The 20,747-nt window shown below is 43.7% G+C and overlaps 1 protein-coding gene across 5 annotated transcripts; it reads right to left on the reverse strand.

The window, feature by feature from the left end:
- Nucleotides 1-2,994: 2,994 nt before the first annotated feature.
- LOC117218843 (serine-enriched protein) lies at nucleotides 2,995-19,812 on the reverse strand. 5 transcript variants are annotated; one of them, XM_033467527.2, is made up of 10 exons: nucleotides 19,178-19,810; nucleotides 15,621-15,817; nucleotides 14,766-14,901; nucleotides 14,412-14,450; nucleotides 12,654-12,765; nucleotides 11,820-11,977; nucleotides 11,531-11,662; nucleotides 11,123-11,305; nucleotides 7,863-8,019; nucleotides 2,995-7,757 (listed from the first exon to the last, which is right to left on the reverse strand). In XM_033467527.2, the coding sequence occupies exons 2-10, from the start codon at nucleotides 15,800-15,802 to the stop codon at nucleotides 6,532-6,534; spliced, it is 2,325 nt and encodes a 774-aa protein (XP_033323418.1). In that variant the 5' UTR covers nucleotides 15,803-15,817; nucleotides 19,178-19,810; the 3' UTR covers nucleotides 2,995-6,531. The 5 variants fall into 5 exon arrangements, 3 of the variants coding, with proteins under 3 accessions (XP_033323418.1, XP_033323419.1, XP_033323420.1); XR_013033174.1 differs by having other exon boundaries at nucleotides 7,619-7,757; nucleotides 7,863-8,015; nucleotides 19,178-19,811; XR_004489886.2 differs by lacking the exon at nucleotides 2,995-7,757 and adding an exon at nucleotides 10,599-10,913 and having other exon boundaries at nucleotides 7,929-8,019; nucleotides 19,178-19,812.
- Nucleotides 19,813-20,747: the final 935 nt, after the last annotated feature.

Genomic DNA, 20,747 nt, shown 5'->3' on the forward strand with positions numbered 1-20,747 from the left:
TACGCGACGGCGTATTGTTCGCGTTAAACTTTGAACATTTACGTACGAAACGCGAATAACTTCGATAGCGCGGCATTGCCGGGGCTTCGTGGAAACGCGCTATTACCAATAAGAAGCGATAATGAGTCGTAATCGTATTATGCAGAATGCTCGCGTGACGTTGACGGATCATGCGTGACGTTGCGCGTTGTTCGCGTGGTTCGTTTAGAAACGGGTAATAGACGATGAAAATGTTTCAGGGGTAATTAGAAAAATACAAGCGTCGTTCTCGTTTCAATTTCGATCCACTGTTTCGAAGGCGATATTAAGAATATGCACGTCTCGCTGGAAGAAAAATTGCAGCAATCTTACGATACTGGAATTTTCAAATTGCAATAACGTCGCGACAATGCGTCTTCTTAAATCCTTTCAATCTTCCGTCTTATGCTCCGCCGAATCGTTTCGTTATTTATGTGGAAAATTTATCGCGAAATTATCGATAACGATTTACCAACGATTTGCCAAAATTATGTGTTAATTATTAACACTGCATAACGCGCGCGCGAGAATTTCGAGACAATTGCGGGAGTTTAGATCCACGAAAAGGCTGTCCGGTGATTTCGACGCGGTCCTAAAAACGTTTTAACACGATCCCGCGGAGAACAATATAATACACGAATAACCGTAATAAACGAAGAAGACCGCTGAACCCTTCCCCGGTCGTTCGATGCGAGCTCTCGATTAATTAACATGCATTCGATTACCTTGCGATAGCGTATTACAAGACACAGTTGCAGGAAGCAGGCCTATCGACAGTTGATTTGTGAAGCTAATAATCCTTACAACTTCCGGCGCGTTTGTCGCTATATTACATCGATGAATATTCGTTACGATGCCCATTTACATTTGTAAGAACGTCCACCGCGTACGTACGAAACATATTATTTCATCCGCGCGTTCCTCCGGTGCACCGATTGCTTCGCCGATTTCATATGCCGTGCCATTAGTTATGGTTTATACGAAACGTAAATACGTCGCCCGGGATCTAGTAATTAGGAGAACTGGTATTCCCCGTGTCGTTCGGACCCTCGCAGTCGGCGTAATTATCGGCGTAAACGTCTTAAATCACGTTTTTCCTCGATCAAACTCGCGAAGCTTTCCCGATTCGAATTTCCACGCGCGTTTACTGGGAAAATCCAGTCTTCCGTAGGAATCGCATGACAGACACGGGGGAAAAAAACGATCGGGCGCGTACCGCTCTTTTAAAAGTTCCCACGATTCTATGAATTTCAGCAATTACTAAACGTAGCTTTAGCAATTACCGAGGAATCGAATCAGAGTAAATCAGTCGATCCGCGTTGACCTCTCGTCGATTTTGATCACGAGCAAACATTAATGTTCGAGTTCCTGGTGAAAACGATGCGAGAGATTTTCAAAGAGGTCTACGCTGATCCGAACGTAAACGGCATCCATCGACGCGATCATCGATAACGGGGACTTTCTATTCGATATTATTCCACTCTTCAACGGTCGCGCGATGTTCCTATATCCGATGCTCGTTCGCGGATAACGCGCAATTATTTAAATGCAAAATCCATGTCGATTCGAACGATTATACCAGGCGTTTATCACGATCGGGCGATCGTCTCGAAAGCTGCAGTCTGCCGACGAGCCATCCCCTGCGCGAGCGTACAGAAAAATCGCGTGTCATCGCGACATTTCGGCGATAACGCTCCGCGAAGTTACGGCACCGTGTTCCGAGGTCCGAGTCGGTGCGAGCCTTTTGTTCGCGAACGATCGCGTGTACGCGACAATGCAGCTGCAGCGTGCAGCGAGGGTTGCTGCCGGCTCGGCGTTCCGCGGGACGAGCCAGACGAGGCTTAATTACACGGAGAGACATAAAATTGATTGAGTCATCCGGCCGCACCGCAATTATCGCGGTTTATCGATAACCCCTATCGGTGGACGCGCATTCCATTGCGGAAGTATGCAAATGAGGGAGCGGCGGAAGGGTTGTCGGAGGGGGCAGCAGGGGGAGTGCAGGGTGAACGAAGGACGCCGTTCGAAGACTGATGACGTTTGGCATTAAACCGAGCGAGCCGCGGCGCAGCATCGACAGCGACCGGACTCGTCCGGTAGCATTAATAAATGAGGGACATCAGCTTTTAATTACGCGCCTCGCTCGTAATTGTAACCTGCAGCGAAATCGTACGCTCCGAGCCTGGTAGTTTGTGGGCCGGGGAACGATGTATGCGTCGGCCGTTGATAACGGGTGAAGCAGCTCCACTCGGTTGCCCGGTTGCCCGGTTGCCGGCTGGCTGATCCCTAAGAACCGAGGGAGCCGATTAACGATCGCTCGTAATTACGCCCGTTGGATCAGCCTCGATGCCCTTTCACGACCGTCTCGAAAACCGCCTCGACAGATTTCAGAATCGACTCCGCCGAATCGACCCGCTGCGAGCTCATCCTCTTCCTCGAGGTGCCCCTTATTCCGAGCGCCACGGAATTACCAGCTCGCTGGAGAACTCGCGAGAAACTTGCGGAGACCCGAGGAAGTCTGCCAACGTGAGGGAATGCTCGCGATATTGGACCACGTGACGTTTTATCTACTCCAATTGTTCTATGAATATTGTTCTATAAATATTGTTCTATAAATATTGTTCTATAGATATTGTTCTATAAATATTGTTCTATAAATATTATTCTATAAATATTATTCTACTCTATTGTTCCATAAAAATCTAAGATCCACAGTGAACAATTTCTTCAAGAATTCTTAAGAAATTACAAGCTCGTTCGATAATAAATGGCAGCAATCAGCTGACCTTGCATCGCAGAGCATAGAGAACGAACCAAACCCATGGTAAATTCTTAATAACTTAATTAGTTCTTGCGAGTCCTGGTCAACATTTTTACAGAGAGACGAGGATTCGTTCCGCTCTCATTTCAATTGTTCTGCTAAAAAATTCTGCTCGGTTCTGGCCAGCAGTTTCCAACGACAGAAAGCAACAACACTTATAATCACAACTCTTTTTATTGATCTTTTTTTTATACTCTTTTTTTTCCAGTAGCTCTGTGTATTCATGACAGTTGAACCTGAGACAAGAGCACGTAGTCACGTTATACGAACAAAGTATTGTCGATGGCATACGCAAGGAGAACAACGAAAATCCAAGCACACAGAAGACCCATTATTATCTTTCTTGTCGCCTCTTAACACTGTCCTAGGTTTTGTTTCAACAATTATACAACGTTGCTATACACGACAGTCCGACGAACAACGGAGGAGAATACACAGCGAGAATTTCACGATTCACAATGACAGTGTGCGACTGCGGATGTTTATGCAAAGATTTGTACGGTAAACGATCGTTGTAGAAAGTTCAACGAAAAAATCGAATTTTTACAGATTCCGTTCGAAATTTATACACCGCGTCCGAGCATAAACCGAGGCTGCCGGTGAATTCGTTAATAGCTTATTCTTCTTTTTTTGTATTTGATAACGTGAACGCTGTCGCGACGAATGCATAAAATCCACAGTCCAATGATAGCTTTCCCTCCTCGTTCGGTGTCTGAACAACACCGTCGAACGAAAGCGGTGCGACCTGCGAGGTACGAAATTTACAGAAATTGTACAGTTCTTATTTACATACGACACGTTTTACACGCTAACAACGAACCCGCTGCGTCATTCGGCGCAACGTTGCACGGAGATTGCACAGATAATTGCACAGCTGTTGCAAAGACGACTTTGTATTTTTTTTTTAAATTTTTCTGGTTTTTTCGCTTTTCATTTCTTTCTCTATATTCGTAGCAGCTTTCGATTACAATTTATGTTCGTGAAACCGGCTGTACACGATACGCGCGTAAAAACTATCGCAAATGTTCTGTCGAATATGCCACGACCGTCTAAAATAACCGTTAACAGCAACAATTTTCTTTTATATATATACAACAAACGATTTTGCTCGGACGACGGCATTCGTTGTCCAAGCGAAAACGAAAAAGCACTGAGAACCTGAGGAAATAAATTGTACTTTATACTTTCAGTCTTTTATAATTCATAGAAGAGTTTCGTTAATTTTCCCGATGATAAAATCATTAAATTGTACTTTAGTCTTATCCGCAACAGAAAAATTCTGCACTCTTATATTCCTTAAGGAATTATACAACTTATTCGCTTACCTCGGCATGAATCTTGTTCCAAAATCTTTGATTCACGTCAGGCGCTTCGCAGAATGCATTGTATTCTGCGTAAACGTTGAAGAAACGAATTAATGACAAACAATTGGACGAATTCAACTAGAAAAGCCAGTTCGATGGAGCACGTACCGCGTCCTCCGTAAAACTGTGCTTCGTTCGAAGAACATTTGCCGTTGCACAAATACGGAAAACATCAATCATACACGTTCGCACCACATCACACGTAAGTACATTGTTCACAATACGTGCGATCGCCACGTTCGGCGACCGGTTATCATATAATTATTAACATCCACGTTCCCGTTTTGTTCTCACATCGCGCTCGCTGTTTAAACAAATGGAGATCTTAGAAATTGTCACATCGTGCCTCTCGTCGACGCCGAGTAATTACATCGATCAACAACGTTTATAAACACTCTGATTTAATCCACGTTTTTGTTTTTTTGTTTTTTAAACAATTTCTTCTGCAACGACAGCCGAGGAAAAACATGTTCACAGAATCGATTCTCGAACATCATAAATCAACGATAATATTCAACGCGAACGAGGCGTTACGTAGTTATTTAAATTTTTTCAACAAGCATTCTTTTTACTAAAATTATCGCACACGTTGTTAAACGAACAATCCTATAAACTCCAACATATTTTTTAGACACAATTCCAAACAGAACTTCTCGGAAACAGCGATAAAATTTCTGCAGATCTTTCTCCCAGCTGTCTGTCGGTTAAACGTTACTATTATACATATACATATATACACATCCAAATTTCCATTAACAAGTTCCCATAAACCACATGGCGTTCACAATAACGAAGCGATCTCGTCGGAGATCGAAAACGGCGAAAGAAACGTCGCGCGCCTGGAACGTCGAGACAAGGCGCGTCCGAAGCAACAGTGTGTCTCAATAAAAGGTACGATAGAAAAACGTAGAAAAAAAGTATCGTAGGAAAGCGTTCGATTTGCATACTTTCTAAGCGAGAAAACAAGATACACACCGAGTCTGCGACTCGGATCGACGTCGCGTCGTTCGAACGAAAACGGTAACCGAGGAGAAATTGGCCTGCGTCTCGAGGAATCGTTTGTCATTTTTGTCGAACCAGCTAAAGTTCTCGAGTGCCTCGCCCGGAAGCAACACGAGCCTATAAACACTCTATTTGTTCATTTAGTATAGTATCAAATATAGATATACAGCCGTACATATATATACGAGCGGGCGTGCTCGTACGGATACATGTACGCGCACGGTTAGTCTTTTTTTGCGGTTCATCGACATACATAATTCACGGTAATCGATGGATATGTCCTATAGTAAAAGTGTTTAACAATAACATCGTCGACCAGCGTATCACTGTCCTCTCGTCGCTCCGTCGTGTCCACACGCGATCGGATCTGCGATCGATGTCTGTGATAAAATATATATCATCGCGGGCGATTAGTCGCAGCTTCGAACGATTCTCGGCGAGCTGGTTCTCGGCGCTCCGCAGAGACCATCGTTCCGGGTAACGCGACGCGGAGAATCCAATGTTCCGGTAAAAATTTCGTTAAGTATAGTGCCGCTAATGACGAGGGTTTTTTTTTTTTTTAGTCAACGCGAGAGAGAGTAGAAAAACGACGAGGACGTTTCGGTTCGAAGGTTCCGTTCGATGGACGTGAACGTGTTTCCACGAACGCTTCGATAAAATGATGTACACTGGCGTGTAGAACAAAAACGAATCGCGTTCCCAAAACGAATACATAATATGTACCTCTGATGAATCTTGTCTCATTCGGGAGTGCTCGTCGATCGGTACTTCCCACGTTCGACGGAAAAAAAGGATTACTACAGCCGATGATGAAGTATTCCAGGGAAGTTTGGTAATCGAAAAGTTCCGTCGGTTTCGACTGGAACCGGTTAAAAAAGAAGGTCAACTTTGATCCAACTTTGATCCAATTTTGATCCTGAAAACTCGAGTTAAATGGATTAATCGAAGGACATTGAAACGAACGCCCCCCTTCTCTCGAGGATAAATGAATCATTGTTAACAGAACGCGTTTGCTTCCATATGCTTCCAGTCGCTTGCCTCTCCGACAACGACGTCCAACAACCATGGAACCGTGCGGCTGTCCAGCTGTGCAGCCGAAAACGCCCCGACGATTCCCATAAACGGATCGAAGGATGCGAGGCGTCCGCAGAAGCGTCGGCCCACCATCCGCGTCAACGAACAAGCATAAACATCTTCGATCCTCGTTTCTCCGAAGGATAATCCTGTTTTATACTCTGGAACAGTTTTCCACGGCGGAAATAACAAATCCGTTGACAGGTTTCAACAGTGGCAAACCAGAATAGACTCTCGAACGTAAGCTATTCTTCAGAACATGTGCGTCTTCAGGAGCCAAATCAAGTTCCTGCCGCCCCCTTGCGTTACCACCAATCTGATGTAGAAGCCGCTGACTCCTTCTCTGGGAGCAGCGACCGGCAGCTCCTGCGGCTGGTGGTCCTGCTGGTCCCGCTTCTGGGCCTCCGGTTTCTTCACGCGCACCTTCACCCTGTCCTCTTTCTTCTTCTTCTCCTTCCGCTCGAGCTCCTTCGCCTGCCGTTCCTCCGCGCGTTTCTCGGCCTCGGGCTTCCGGCCTTCGAGGTACAATTGGAACAGCTGAAACTCCGGAGCCTCTCGCAGCTCCTCCCTCCGCTTCTCCTCTATCTGCCTGAGCAACGCTTCCTCCTGCTTCTGTAGCTCCAGCTGCTGCTGCAGAACCGAATACTGCTTCAGGTCCTGCAACTGCAACTGCAGCCGCATGTCTCTCCGAAGCTTTTGTTGTTCCTCCTTCTCTCTCTCGTTCTGCCTCGGCAGCTCCTTCGACTCGGACGCGTCCTCCGGCTCCTTGGGAACCTCTTCCGGAGCGGCGGACCTCTCCTCCGACTTCTCTTTGTCTTCCCGAACTTTGGCCGCGTCCTCCTGTTGCCTCCTAGCTTCTTCTTCCTCTTTCTGCCTCGATTTCTCAATCTGCTCCTGCTGCATCGCCAGCTTCTCCTGCTTCCTCAGCTCTTCCTCCTTCTGCCTGGTCCACATCTCGTCCTCCCTTTGCCTGGTCTTGATCATCTCCTCCTTCTGTCTACTCTTCATGTACTCCTCCTCCTCCTTCTGCTTCTTCATGATATCCGCCTCCAGTTTCTTCAGCATCTCCTGCTCCTCCTGCTGCCTCTTCAGCTCCTTCGCCTCCTCTTGCTCCCTCTTCTTCAGCTCCTTCTTCAGCTCCTTCTTCGACTTCTTGCTCTTCTTCCGCTTGTCCTTCTCCTTTTTACCATCCTTCGAGTCCCCGTCTTTCTCCTTGGCCTCGTCGGCCTGCTGCTGCCTCTTCAGCTCCTCCTCCCGCTCGTGTATCTTCGCTTCCTCTATCTGCCGCTTCATCTCTAACTCCTGCCTGAGCATCTGCAGCTGGATCCTGATCTTTTGCTGCAGGTCCTCTTCTTCCTCCTGTTGCTTCTGGGTCTTCGGCTCCTGCCGCGACTGGTGTTGCTGCTGCTGCTGGTGGTGGTGCTGCTGCGACTGGCTCTGCTCCCCGATCGATTCCTGCTCGGCTGTGCTGTTTTTACCTTCAAGCGGATGCGAGCAGCCATCGTTAATAGGAATCTCCTCGCGTCGGGACCCGTCCGAAACGGCCGCGTTCTGTGCGGCCGTAGCGGGAGGTTAGTTGCTACCTGAATGCTGCTTCTGATCGGAGCCGGCGTCAGAACCGCTCGAGCTCAGTGTCGTCTTGCTGTCGTACTGGTCCGGGGAGGACTGCACCGACAAGGTGCGGTCCGTCCGCCTCACTCTGTGGGGGGAGTGTTCCGGTTCGACACTGCTCGGGTCTGCCTGCAACAAACCCTCCGGTCAAGGGATTTCGGGAGATCCGCCGAACGGGTGTCGTCGGTCGCTTCTACGATCACCATTTGGCTCTAGCCTAGCTGGGGTAGGGGGGGGGGGGGGTCACACGATCATCACGATGGATCACAGAACGGCGGAGTCGACAATCAATACTGACAACGAGTGCGGTGCTGGGACATGTTCGAGGACCATAGGTCTGTTGATGTTGCGCTAACTTAACCCCTTGACTATGGCAGGAATCGAGTTACGATGCACGCCGAGCATGGCGATCTTTTGGCTAGGGATGCATTTTTGTGAAAAGATATTTCAGTAATTAAGAAACTGAATTTCGCTGCATTAAAATAATATTATTGATTTCTCTGAACCAAATTGCTGTAAATATTACAAAATTTAATATTAATGTAAAACTTTAGGCAAGATGAAATTTTGAGGGCGCCTATGGACGCCCTCCGTGTCAAAAAACTGTGTCGGCGCCTAAAGGCGCTCTCAGTGTCACAAACGCAAAATTCTAAGCGCCTATAGGCGCCCTCAGTAGCCTAGGGGTTAATGGGTTCGTTACTTCGGGGTTCGCGCAACATCGAGGGGCAGTCTGTGACAGTCTTCACCGAGCCATCTTCATGTTCTTTTTTTTATTTTTAATTTTGTTGAAGTTGGAAATTGTCAAAGAGTGGTACGATTGTAACAGTTCCACCCCTAGGTGCTCAAGGTATTGGTGTGCCTAATTTATAAATACGACTTTGGGGATGTTTGTCGGGACCGAATTGGCGGACAGTCTTTTCAAGTACTGTAATTTCGAGCTTGTTATAATTTCGCTTATCGGCTGGCACTCGAAGTTCGTGTTTCATTTGTTTTTTTTTCTTTAGCAATGATAGTATTTTCTTTCAGAGCTATAGCGATAATATAGAGATCAACGGTAGTACGATCGACAAGAGTGTAACGTTGAAGCCTTTCGGTTTCAGCGAAGTAAAAAGAAGAAAATGTAATGAACGAATGAAGCTGGATGAAGAAATTGCAAATTTTCTGGCATCTGCTTGTTTTTTAGTATATTTTCTAACACGTTCTAAACAGCACTGAAAATCTTTTCTCTCCGAATCTGATCAGCTTCGAAGGAGGGGGGGAACTGTATACCAGCAATGGGACCAAGTATGTTTCAAGCGGTGGTGTGGAATCAACGATATCGAGTTCTCTGGGTATACTTGAAAACGTGGAAATCATACTTGTGCGTAAGATGCGGATACTCACGTAAACAGTTGTAAATATTTATGCATTTGCATGGAATAAGATTGTTCGAAGGCAACGTAAATTTCAATGAAATTACTCTACGTAATCTTGTGTGCATTTAGACGATAACACGTTACTTTTCGAACGATTCGGAACAGCCTGTGAAATTCTATGAAATATATTTGGAACAAAGGTCTACGAAAGCAATGATCTGAAAATTGAATTGCTCAAACATTTTCTTTTCATTTCGTTTTCGTTTCTCATAGTATCGTTCACGCTGCGAAGAACAAGTGCATACACCTACGCATACCAACAAAATTTGGTGTATACAAATAGATACAAATGTGTGCATGCATTATATAATGTCGATCAAAATTTAAATATCGATAGGAAAGAATTCAATGTTCGATATTTTACGCCGCCACTCAAAAATATTCCATCGCTTATGACAAACACAATTTCGAGAAAGAGGTAAATGCAATTTGACGATCGTAACGTTTGATTTGCGCGTGGAAAACCGAAATTATTCGAATGAATTCGAGCGTTCGTTATCGTTTTGTCCATTAGCAAAACACGTTCTTCGAATATTTTTGAGCAGAAGCGTAGTTTCTCAAGCGCTTATCAACCATCGAATGATACCAAGTCCTACTCGATCATTGGCACATCGAACTTGGTCCCATTACCGAGCAAAATCGAACACAGGGTGTCGTATAAAGGGGTAATATACTTAGAAAGATAAATCTCGTACATTAAAATGCATTCAGAATAATTATACGTGGGCGTGACAGAATACAGAAATATAGGACCTCATTCAATACTTCAATCCAACATTTTTATACTTTTTTTTTTTTAAACGATGGAGCGTGAATTGCGAATGTTCTATAACTGATTCGCTGTTTTCGTTTAAGCATGCTTTAAAAAATAGGGGAAATGCAGACAGAAAGGCTTGAGAAAAAACGGAGAAAAGTATTTTCTCGAAAATCTCTAATCATGTTAGATTGCCAAGATTGTTTGTAGCAATAAACACCGATCGAAACACCATTCTATATTTCCTCATATTACAACGATTCTTTTTTTATTGCATTTCGAAAATTCCTAGGCTTAATTAATTATATTTTGCATTTCCTAAGAAAAATGCTATTTCGTATTCAGAAATGCAATTGTCAGAGGTATCTGATCGTTCGAAAAGAGAATAGTACCGATAGATTTGCTATAAATTTCGTGACTACATTGGCAAGAGTATCTCAGCGATCGTTCTGCTTACTGAAAATTTCGTCTTCTAGCCGGTCGAAAGTTCGAAATTTTCGAGAGAACACCACACATCCACACAGAGATTGTATTCTTACTTTAATCCCTTTGCGATCGCAACATTTTTTGGGCAATACTTGGTCTATCACGGTGAGCAACGGAACATCGAGAGTAAGACTTCATGTGAATCGGTTTTTACTACCTTCGGTGAAGCATGTACATTTTCTAGTTCGTATTGTTCGAAATTCACAGACTAATGTCCCTGGTGCTACATTAAAAAGCGCCGCTTGTAACAGTGCGATTCTCAAGTATTAATTTCCATCAGATTAGGCGCGAATCGTTCGCGCGAATCTCACTTGTCCCACCGATAAACAGATCGGCGGTGTCGACGTTGCGAAAGTGGAAATGAAAAACTGTGAACGAGATCGTAAATAAGGATACAGAGAACGAGATAGAGAGAACGTGAAAGAAAGAGATATATATATAAAGAACGAAATAGAGATATTAGAGAAAGACAAGAGCAGTCGCTCGAACGTGGCAGCGAGTTCCCGCGATAACGGAAAGAAAAAACAACGAGAAAGTAGCGGTGACAACGCGCTATCGTTCCCGGGACAACACGCACCTGATAGGCCAGCGCTTTCATGATGATCCCAGACGGCACCAGATCCAGCGGGTGGATCTCCTTCATCAGCACGTTTGTTGGAATCTTATGGAACTGGATGTATTCGAGGAAGATGGCGATCACGTCCTTCAGGATCGCGGTCTGATTGCTGTCGCAGAACTTCTTGCTCCACATCAAGGCCGCCTGATCGGAACAGAAATGGACACGTTGCTTGCGATCGTTTCAGAGAAGAAGCCTCGGGTTTCGATATAAGATTAACCCTCCACAGTCTAAGTTAGTTCAACTATTTAACTAATTAGACCGAATGCGACGAGGAAAAGGAAGATTATTCGAAGTAGCAAGACGAGCGTTTGCAGCGAGATAACGCGAAAATAGTTGCAAAGAAATGCTGTAGATTGACAAACGTACTTGAAACTTGGTGAACTCGTCAGCGCGCAGTTCCTCCCTCGCCAGGATCAACAGGACCACGTGTTGAGGCAGCAAAGTGAAGGATCCCAAGTTCAGCACTTCGTTGCCATGCTCGTCGACGAATTCCAGTACCTTCGAACATCGATCCAATTAAATAGAGTCGGAGTACGCGGTACAAGTTGCCGGCTAATCTCATTTCGCAGGGAAGAAAATCTGAACAGATTTCATTTCTATAAAGATGCGCTCTATCTTTTAACTTCCATTGTGTATGTCAAATGCGAAGGCTTACCTTCTGAACCAATGATTTAGTACACTTGTACTGAATGTATCGCTCCGCAGATGCCAACAGAGCGCACACGGTGTCCACTGTTATGCAACACTGAGCGAATCCAGCACAGGCACTTCTCAGCTGGTTCAAGCCGTAGTAATCCGCAGCATTCATCACCCCTTTAATAGAAGAAAATATATTTTCCAACCGATCGAGGCAGAGTTTTCCAAATAGCTAACAAAAATCACAAGATCTCGTGAATCATAAAATATAGATAAATGAAGGCTTCGATTGATTATACAGTACGATCGCAAGCGAATCAACTTGTTCATCGATTACGTTGCGGGAATTGGGAACGGATCGTTTCGATTGTAGTATGGTATTGGGTTGGCAAGAAAATAATTTCGACGCTTGCAACGCTTTCAACAATTGCAACGCTCTCCATGCGCGCCAACCGAAAATACTTTCTTGCCAGCCGAATAGTTCCAGCGTGTTTACAAATTGGAAGTTATCGGAACTTTCTTAAATCGCAACGCGATAGTCGCTAGTTTATAAATACGCCAATTCGCACACCACTCGTGCCATCGCGGCAACACACTCGCACCGAGAACAAACGATAACACTCATGGGACAATTCTCCCCGCACTCTCTCCGATAAATGACATAACCATCCGCGAAGACGCAACTTAAGACTAAATACAATAGGATCGAGCAGAAACGATCTCGAAAATATACCTGTTAATAACAACATTTAAAACAACAACGTTCACCAGGAGATTATATTACGTTGGGAAAACAAGGAGCAGCTAATTGGTCGGTCGAGTTATCGAGTAAAAAAATGATTGTGCCAATTACCTAGCAATGTCCTAGGCTGCAGCATGATGCAACCGGTGTGAATGTATTCGATCACTTGCCGGAAGACGTCCGCCTCGAACTCCTCGATGATTAAAGTTGTGTGCTGATTCGGCTGCGGCTCGGCAAAAAGTTTCAATTTTATACGAACGTGAATATACAGTTGGGTCATCGAGATAATTCCGAATCTAGCTTGAACTCCACAAACTATGCTAAGCGAATTGCACGGCACACTCAAACGATGGATACGCTAAATTTTAAATAGATCAGATCACCCACGCAACAATTTTCCAGTGAATTAGTTGACATTTCGCGAAGGAAAATCGTTTCTAAATTTTGACATAACTTTGACCATTTAATTGCCCGAATCTCTGGAGGCTTGAGAATTCAAACTATCGAAATGCGTGCAAAATGCATTTAAATGTTCAAGAAGCTTGTATTGTTTTTGCAGTTTTTAAAACCGATTTAGCAAAAATAAGTATGCACGACAGATCGGCGTAACTGGCGCCAATTTATTTTGAAGCTGGATAAAACCCGGGGTTCCGAATATATAAACAATTTAGTCGATCGTCCATCATCGATCGCTGAAGCATTAGCGGAAGTCGATCGTGGACTTCCGTGCCGTGATCATTTCGCGACACAGTCGGCGTGGGTGCAGGTTTCTCGTAGGCAAACTACTGTGCGTCTAACACCATCATAAATCCACGACTACGTAACGAACTCGTGAGATGCAGAAGATTAAATTGCGCCGTTTCCGAATAACATTATCGCGATCCTGCGATCCCATAACCGCTACAAATTTCTCTCTGCACGATAATGAGACGAGCATCCGTCTCCGCGATCCAGAGGATCGCGGCTGCAATTTAAAGTTCGCATGCTCACTCAAAGAGTAAAAAAAAAGAGAAAAAAAAGATCAAATAAACACAGTATTTACATTACGGTATCAACTATCGAGTACTACAATAGTTTGCGCTATTTACAAGATGGCAGTTTATTAATGGAGACTATCGTGTTTCTTTCTTTTCCATTTCCCTCTTTTTACCATTAAAAATGTTCCTCCAGAATATCTGATAAAACTTTCTTCGTTTTATTATCGTTCTACAGACCGTAGAATAGTATATTATTCTATTAAAATGATCGAGTTAATTGAGCTTTACTCAATTTGCTCGATCTTCTTTACGAATTAGAGACAACAATGTCTACATAGAATGTCAAAATATTTAATAATGTCCACTGGATTTTATTTCGAGTGGTTGCAAGTTCAACCAGCATCGTATCGATTGAATTACTATGAAAATAAAAATGCTCTAAATGCTTTCCATCGACTTCTATGGCAGTGCTTGTGCGATCACAGTATTAGTTTCTACGCTACAAGAGAAAAATGAGCGCTGGGGGAAAAAAGAGATCCAGCTATCTTCGCGCTATCATACACACCCGCTACGAGACAGAGCAACAAACAACGAAGTATACTATCAAGGAACATATGGATGATTCGTGTGATATATGTGCGAACGTTTCTTCATGCAATTTCTATGGTCACGATATCACTGATTCACTACACAGGGCAGACTGATGAAGAGATGAGAATTTCGAACAGCCGATATCTCCTAATGAGAATCGATTAAATGACGAGGATCTCTACGGTAATTCGTTTTGCAATCCGTTTCGGAAGATCAACGGTATCAACTGTACAGACTACGTGAGCAGAATGAGAAAGAGCGGAGGACAGAGCATCGTATCCAGAAGAGACGTTCATAGTACCTCTTGAATGGGAGCCAACTGCTGCGTGAACCCTGACCGCTACACGGCATATAACAAACGCATATTTACAATAACTTTTAATAGAGCGGTTAAGATTGGCTTGGCGTCCGCCGTGTCTGTTGGTTACACATACTCCTCGCATTCGACAGGATTTCGATGCGCCGGCAAAAACTTATTTGCGTCGCGTTACTCTACGTACTTCGCGCCCTCGTATCGGAAAATTTCGATCCGAGTTCCTGCCAGATTTTTGCTGCCAGGCTCTCTAAACTGCCGGGATGTGTACTAGTATTTGCGACCACGGACAGCAAGAACGATTGCAAGGGAACAATCGCCACGAAATCGCGGCAATTTTACCTGTTGCGCCGCGTTCTGCAGATTCAACAGCGGCTCCGAGCTTCTTTTCAGGAACATGCGGATCTTGTTCTCGCGTGTCGGCGGATCTTTCTTGCGCTGCGGGCTCGGCGCTTGGTACAGCATCTTGTGAAACACCCTGCAACAACGACGAAACAACCCCTTAGCAAGTCGAAGCTTCACCGTCGCAATTAAACTGCAGAGCTTCGCGGGAATTTCCATTTTCGTAGGCCATTTATGATTTATTATTATTATTATTATTATTACATCGTTTCTGATTTTCCATTAATTGTTTATTCATTTATTCGTTAATGAAACGGGTGGTTTGTTCAGCGAATACTGTTATATTTATTCCAATTATTGTTATATTTATTCCGTTTAATGAACGAGTCATGCCCAAGTTTGATAATAATTATCAAACGAACTCATTGCATTCTATTAATCCAAATCATTTGTTTGTGTAACAAGTGTGAAACCAATGTGCTGTTTATCTCGAAGCACCCAAGGCTGACACTTTCAAGAAATCGTCGATATTTGAACTGCTATAATTTCGTAAGAAAATATCGTACAGCCATGAGCCCGGACTGATTTTGAAGCTTGAAGCCTCTACTTTCGCTGCTCATCGTTTGTTTTATTTCAATATTTTTTTTACACGATACAGCAGATGAGAAACTGCGAACAGATTTTGGTTCGCGAAAAATGCAATAAATTGAAGCGTCTCTGATTTATGGGTCCCATGCACGTTGCAGTTATGGGGCGAACGTGGAAATTGCAGAACATGTTATATCTTCCATAGATATATGGAATGTAATATAATATATATTTTCATATATAACGTGTATCTTCCATGGAGCTCACCTGCTTCTCGCAGCTAGGACAGCCTTGACAGCGCATACTGGCTCTCTGGTGTCACCGACGAGGAACGTGACGTCGCAAAGTTCCGGCATTCCAGCCAGAAACTTCATGTCTTCCGCCAAGACGTTCTTATTCTCGTAAAGAATCGGCTCGTCGGTCACCCGAGACCCCGAAGCCTCCGGCATCGAGCTTGTATTTTCCTGGAAACGATTTCGTGCACCGTCTTTTAATTACGCATGTAGAAACGTGTATAAATTATGTGTGCAAAATGTATCGTATGTATGTATCAAATGTATTAAATTATATATAAATATTGTATATAAATATATATTATATAAAAATATCTCACTCTAATAATTGTGGCAAGTCGAAAATAACGTAACAGTATTTTAAAAATATCATCAAGACACGTCGAGATAACTCTATGTATGTATAATGCCACAGGAAAGAATCGACTGATAGCATTTATGCGTGACATTTATAAAATTCAATTGAACGTGTAAACGTTTTTCTCACCTTTTATATTCAAAGAAAATAAAAATGTCTTACGACAAATACAGGATTAGGGTGGCGGAGTGGAATATTTTATTTCTCAAAATATACGTGTACGCTATCTTTAGTAATCGACGACACGAGGTACAGAAAATAAATCAATTCGTGTAACAAGCGTATTCCTAATTCGATGTTTAACTATTTTATTTTTAAAGTTACGTGGGATGAAGGGAGATTTATTTTCCCAACGTCTTCTTTACAGAGAAGTACGATATTAAAAGGATCTCGCTGGAAATGTTTGCGAAGATATCGATTTCTACTATGGAATCGAATTCTCATTCGACCTTTCGAAGACGAGGATTTTTGGAAATATATTAATTATTATATTTCATTTATTTCTTCCCATTGAAGAATTTCCATTCAAAAATATTCTGACACAAGAATATATATATACAGTACGTCCCAGCGTTGAACAACCGAGTTTTCTATTTAAGTCGAGCGTCTATTCTCATCGAAAAAACTAGTTCAATATCAAAAAACATGTTTACGCGTAGAGTGCCCTAATAACTTCTCCCATCTCGAATATCGTCGCTATTTTTAGTGACAATAAAAAAATGCAATTTATAAAAGTTTCGTAATTTCGAGAAGGTCACAATTTCCTGGCAATTTTCCTTTAAAGGGTGGAGGAGAGCGACAAGATTTCAAGGTTATGATATTTGAAGTCGAAGAATTTGTCGCTTCAGCTTTCCGTACAGGCTCTAATAAACGCGACGAATTATTAAACATTAAATATAGATATTCGAAAACAATGTTTTCTCGTACCGCATTTTATACAATCCATTATTATTTAACGTTTCACCCAGCCCTGTAATTGAACAATTGTTCCATTATCCGGAGGCTTTTTTCGATTACTGACAATCGAGTTCTATGTGGAAATTTATTTCGGAAAAAATCGTTCCCGCGCGAAATGTTTTCAATGCTTGAATTCATTCATCTGAAGATGATTAAGAAGCTTTAATGAAAAAGCAGCAGGCACGCTTTAATGGACGAAATGCTCTTTCCTTTATCGCGTAGGAAAATCTGCGAGTTCATCGATAAATCATCCGTCCCCTCCCTCCACGAAAGCCTTAACTACCCCTCCTGGTAACGAGGTCCGTTATCTACAATGTAGTTAACCTACTTGCAGCCGGAGGCTCCTTTAATCCTTGTCCCTGGCCGACAGTAAACTTTCATTTACGTTTGACCTTTAAATCGGACGAATAATTTCAACGACATTTCGCGGCATTTCAACTTCAATATTCGATACGATTGGATTCTGTCTACCGTGAAACGACATTTTCATCTTGTCACCCGATAAACGTCGGATGACGTTCTTTTTTTTGCCGTTTTTCTTTAGCATCGGCGAAAACCATTTTCACGCGTCAATCGCTGTTGGCGGATGTTCAACCCTTTGCAGTCGAGGATACATATATAGTTTGACCTTGCAACCCCATAATCTCGTAGAATATTTTTTATTCGAGAGCAAGTGAATTTTAACGGTTTCATTGGACCGTTAGACCGTGAGTGTTTAAACAAAATAATTTGCTACGTTAATTGTAAGATACGGAAAACTCTGAAATAGAATTGTAATCGTAATTCGCTGCACTTCGAACGAATCGTAGTCGTGAATTGTATTTGGGAGGATTGTTCGTTTCGTAGCCGAACATTTCAGCATCGCAAATATCGCGAGAAGGTTTGCGATGCGCTTTGGATTTGGCGAAGCTCGTTGCAACAATTTCATTCGGAAACAGAACGCGCTTTAATCCGATAGAATTCGAGAGAAATGTCACGACATTTCGGGTAATCCGATTCTGTAATATCGCGCTGCACTTTCTGTGTGTGTGTGTAACAACGATGTAAGTTCGAGAACAATGTATCCAGTTATCGCAGGGTGCTTTAACTATCCAATTAAACTCGATAAACTTTTCCTTTGATCAACGTTACGGAATGTTCTGATTTTCAACCTGGATGGACCTTCGTTTTATGAAAAATTTCAATGGTATTTTTATCTCGAAACTCGGACACCCTTGTTTTCAAATTTTTTGACAACTTTTGAAAGTCATTGTTTTACATTGTTTCACGATGACGCACGGAGCTCGCAGTTCCTAACAATTTGCTTGGATAACTTTATACCGTCCGACAAAGTCATCCCATGGTTACTGTAATTATACTTATTATTTTGGTCATCGAGGAAAATCGATATAAGAATATTAAAATGAAAATGCTAACGCTTGAACTATATATTTTATAGGAAATCGACGCTTTTATTATACATATAAAACATCTATGCAAGATATTAAATTTTCTGCGTCAATTAAAGAGAACAGGAGACAAGTAGAAGTCTACTTTTCTTCTTAATAACTTTGATAAGCTGAAAATAATGTAACAATATTATTAGTTTGAAATTATACGATGAAACAGTACTCGTTCGTATATCGTAAATACATAAAATCTGTAATTTCTTAATAATTAGACATGGTAGAATATGCTGAAGATGACAGTAGATAAATTATACCATGGTTTTACCGTTTTTAAATAATCTTATTCTTGTTTTTCCGCAAATAAAAGCGATTCCTAATTAAAGATAATAATTTAAACATCAAGATAGAAATTAAATGCAACACGGTACAACTTAATTTCAACGTACCAGTCTCTGTAAACTTTTTATTAATTCCACAGAAATTAAAACCGTCACAACCCTCAACGAAAAACTAAAGCGGATAAACCAAAGTAAAAATAAAAATACCACAAGCAAAAAAGGATTCGGTAAATAATTCTTAAACCGAGGAAAAATAAAAATTGGCCAACGGAAGAAAAATCCTCGCCGGAAGCTGCAGACCGAAAAAAAGCAGCGTTTCTCCCTCGAGCAAAGACAATCGCCGAACCACGATAAAAGAACGCCATAAAGCACGGTGTAATTACGCGAAACCGGCCCTGAAACTGCGCGACGCGGCCGTCGGAAATAAAACGGGGTCACTCTGAAACGAAAGATCGACAAAAGGGGTGCCCCCGTAGGAGGGGTAAATTACCTGTTGCTCGAGTCCCGGAGCCCCCTCGCTCGCCGGGCCGCTTTTGCCCCGAAAAAACACTTTTACCTCACTTCCGCGCTTCCGCGATCACGCATAATCCAGCAGCACTCTGATCGACGAACAGCCCGGGTTCACCCTCGGTCGGCCAGGCTCAGAGCATGCCGATCAGAGCCGGGGAGGATTGCGACGAGAAACGTCTTCGCTCGCGCGAGCGAAAACGTAGACGCGAGCAAGACGAGAGACGAACTCCGACGAACCACCCCTGTCGACAACCACCGACGGTCACCCCTGTTGCTTTCAGGGCCACCCAGGCCGATCCTTCCGAAGGGAGAGAGAGAGAGAGCGCGCGCGAGAGAGAGCGAGAGAGAGAGACACGCCTGGCTCCGCGACCGAGTTTCGAGACGCCGCGGCGGCGTCGCTCGCTCCTCTCCGCTTCGATCAGCCCTCGGCGACCACGATCCGAAAAAATCCGCTTGGAATCGGGGCCCGAGCTTCCTTCTAGCCCGAGGAGTACGCGCGGGGGTGGTTTTCGAGCAGGTCGGTGCCGTGAATGGAGCTGGTCTCGCGTGCCGAATGCGAAAACGAATGCTCGGTTTCGGGCGGAACGAGTCGACTGCGCCGAGACTACGACTCCACTCCCTGAGGCCAGGCCACCCTTCTCTGCGCACACGCAGTCCGCTCGCCGGGGGTGAAACCCGCCGCGCCGGCTGCGCCTCCACGAGCCGCAGCCTCCTCCGAAGGACCTCTCCCTTTCCTATCCGCCGATTTTTAAATGTCACCTAGTTACCGGGTTATCCTTGACGTAACCTGAGATCCGTGGTTACCAAGGCTTCGGGGAGTTGCCATGGACGGACAGGGGAGGGGGTGCACAGGCCGTCGAGCGGCCTGGAGGACCTGTTTGATCCGCCGCTTTCAAGGACCCGTCGCTGGATTTTTAAGGGTCACCTGGTTACCGGTGTCCTTCGAGTCACCCTGGACTCCTGGCCGCTGGAGGAGTGGGGGACAGAGAGGGGCGTTTCAGTCGGGATCTATGGGGGTAGGAGTTTCTGTACGCGAAAATTTCTGTGTACTCGGGGAACCTATCGGTTGATTTGAAATATTATCTGGCACCTGGGTTGTCTTGGTGTTCATCTTAGATTGATAATTTTTAGGGGATGAAGGATCGGAAGCAAGACAGTTTAAAATTTAAAGTGGGACTCTGGAAAGTATCAAGTACTATGCGATATGTAGTCTTTTACTAGGAACCTAATGATTGTTTTGAAATATTATCTGGTTGCTGGGTGATCTTGGTGTCATCTTAGATTGGTGATTTCGAGGGGATGAAGGGCCATCCACGAGACACAGTTTATAATAGAAGAGTAGAGTGGGTTTCTAGAAAGTAAAAAATTCTATATTATATGTAGTCTCTTATTAACAACCTATTCGTGAATTTTTGAATATTCTATGGTCACTGGATGACCTTGCTGTGACCTCCGGTAGGCAATTTTGAGAGGCGAAGAAGACAGCAGGCGATTAAATGGAGCAGAATTGTCTCCATAATTCATAGTCTCCTCCGAAGGTATTCTAAATC

The sequence above is a fragment of the Megalopta genalis genome, chromosome 4, assembly GCF_051020955.1.
Source record: "Megalopta genalis isolate 19385.01 chromosome 4, iyMegGena1_principal, whole genome shotgun sequence".
NCBI lineage: Eukaryota > Metazoa > Arthropoda > Insecta > Hymenoptera > Halictidae > Megalopta > Megalopta genalis.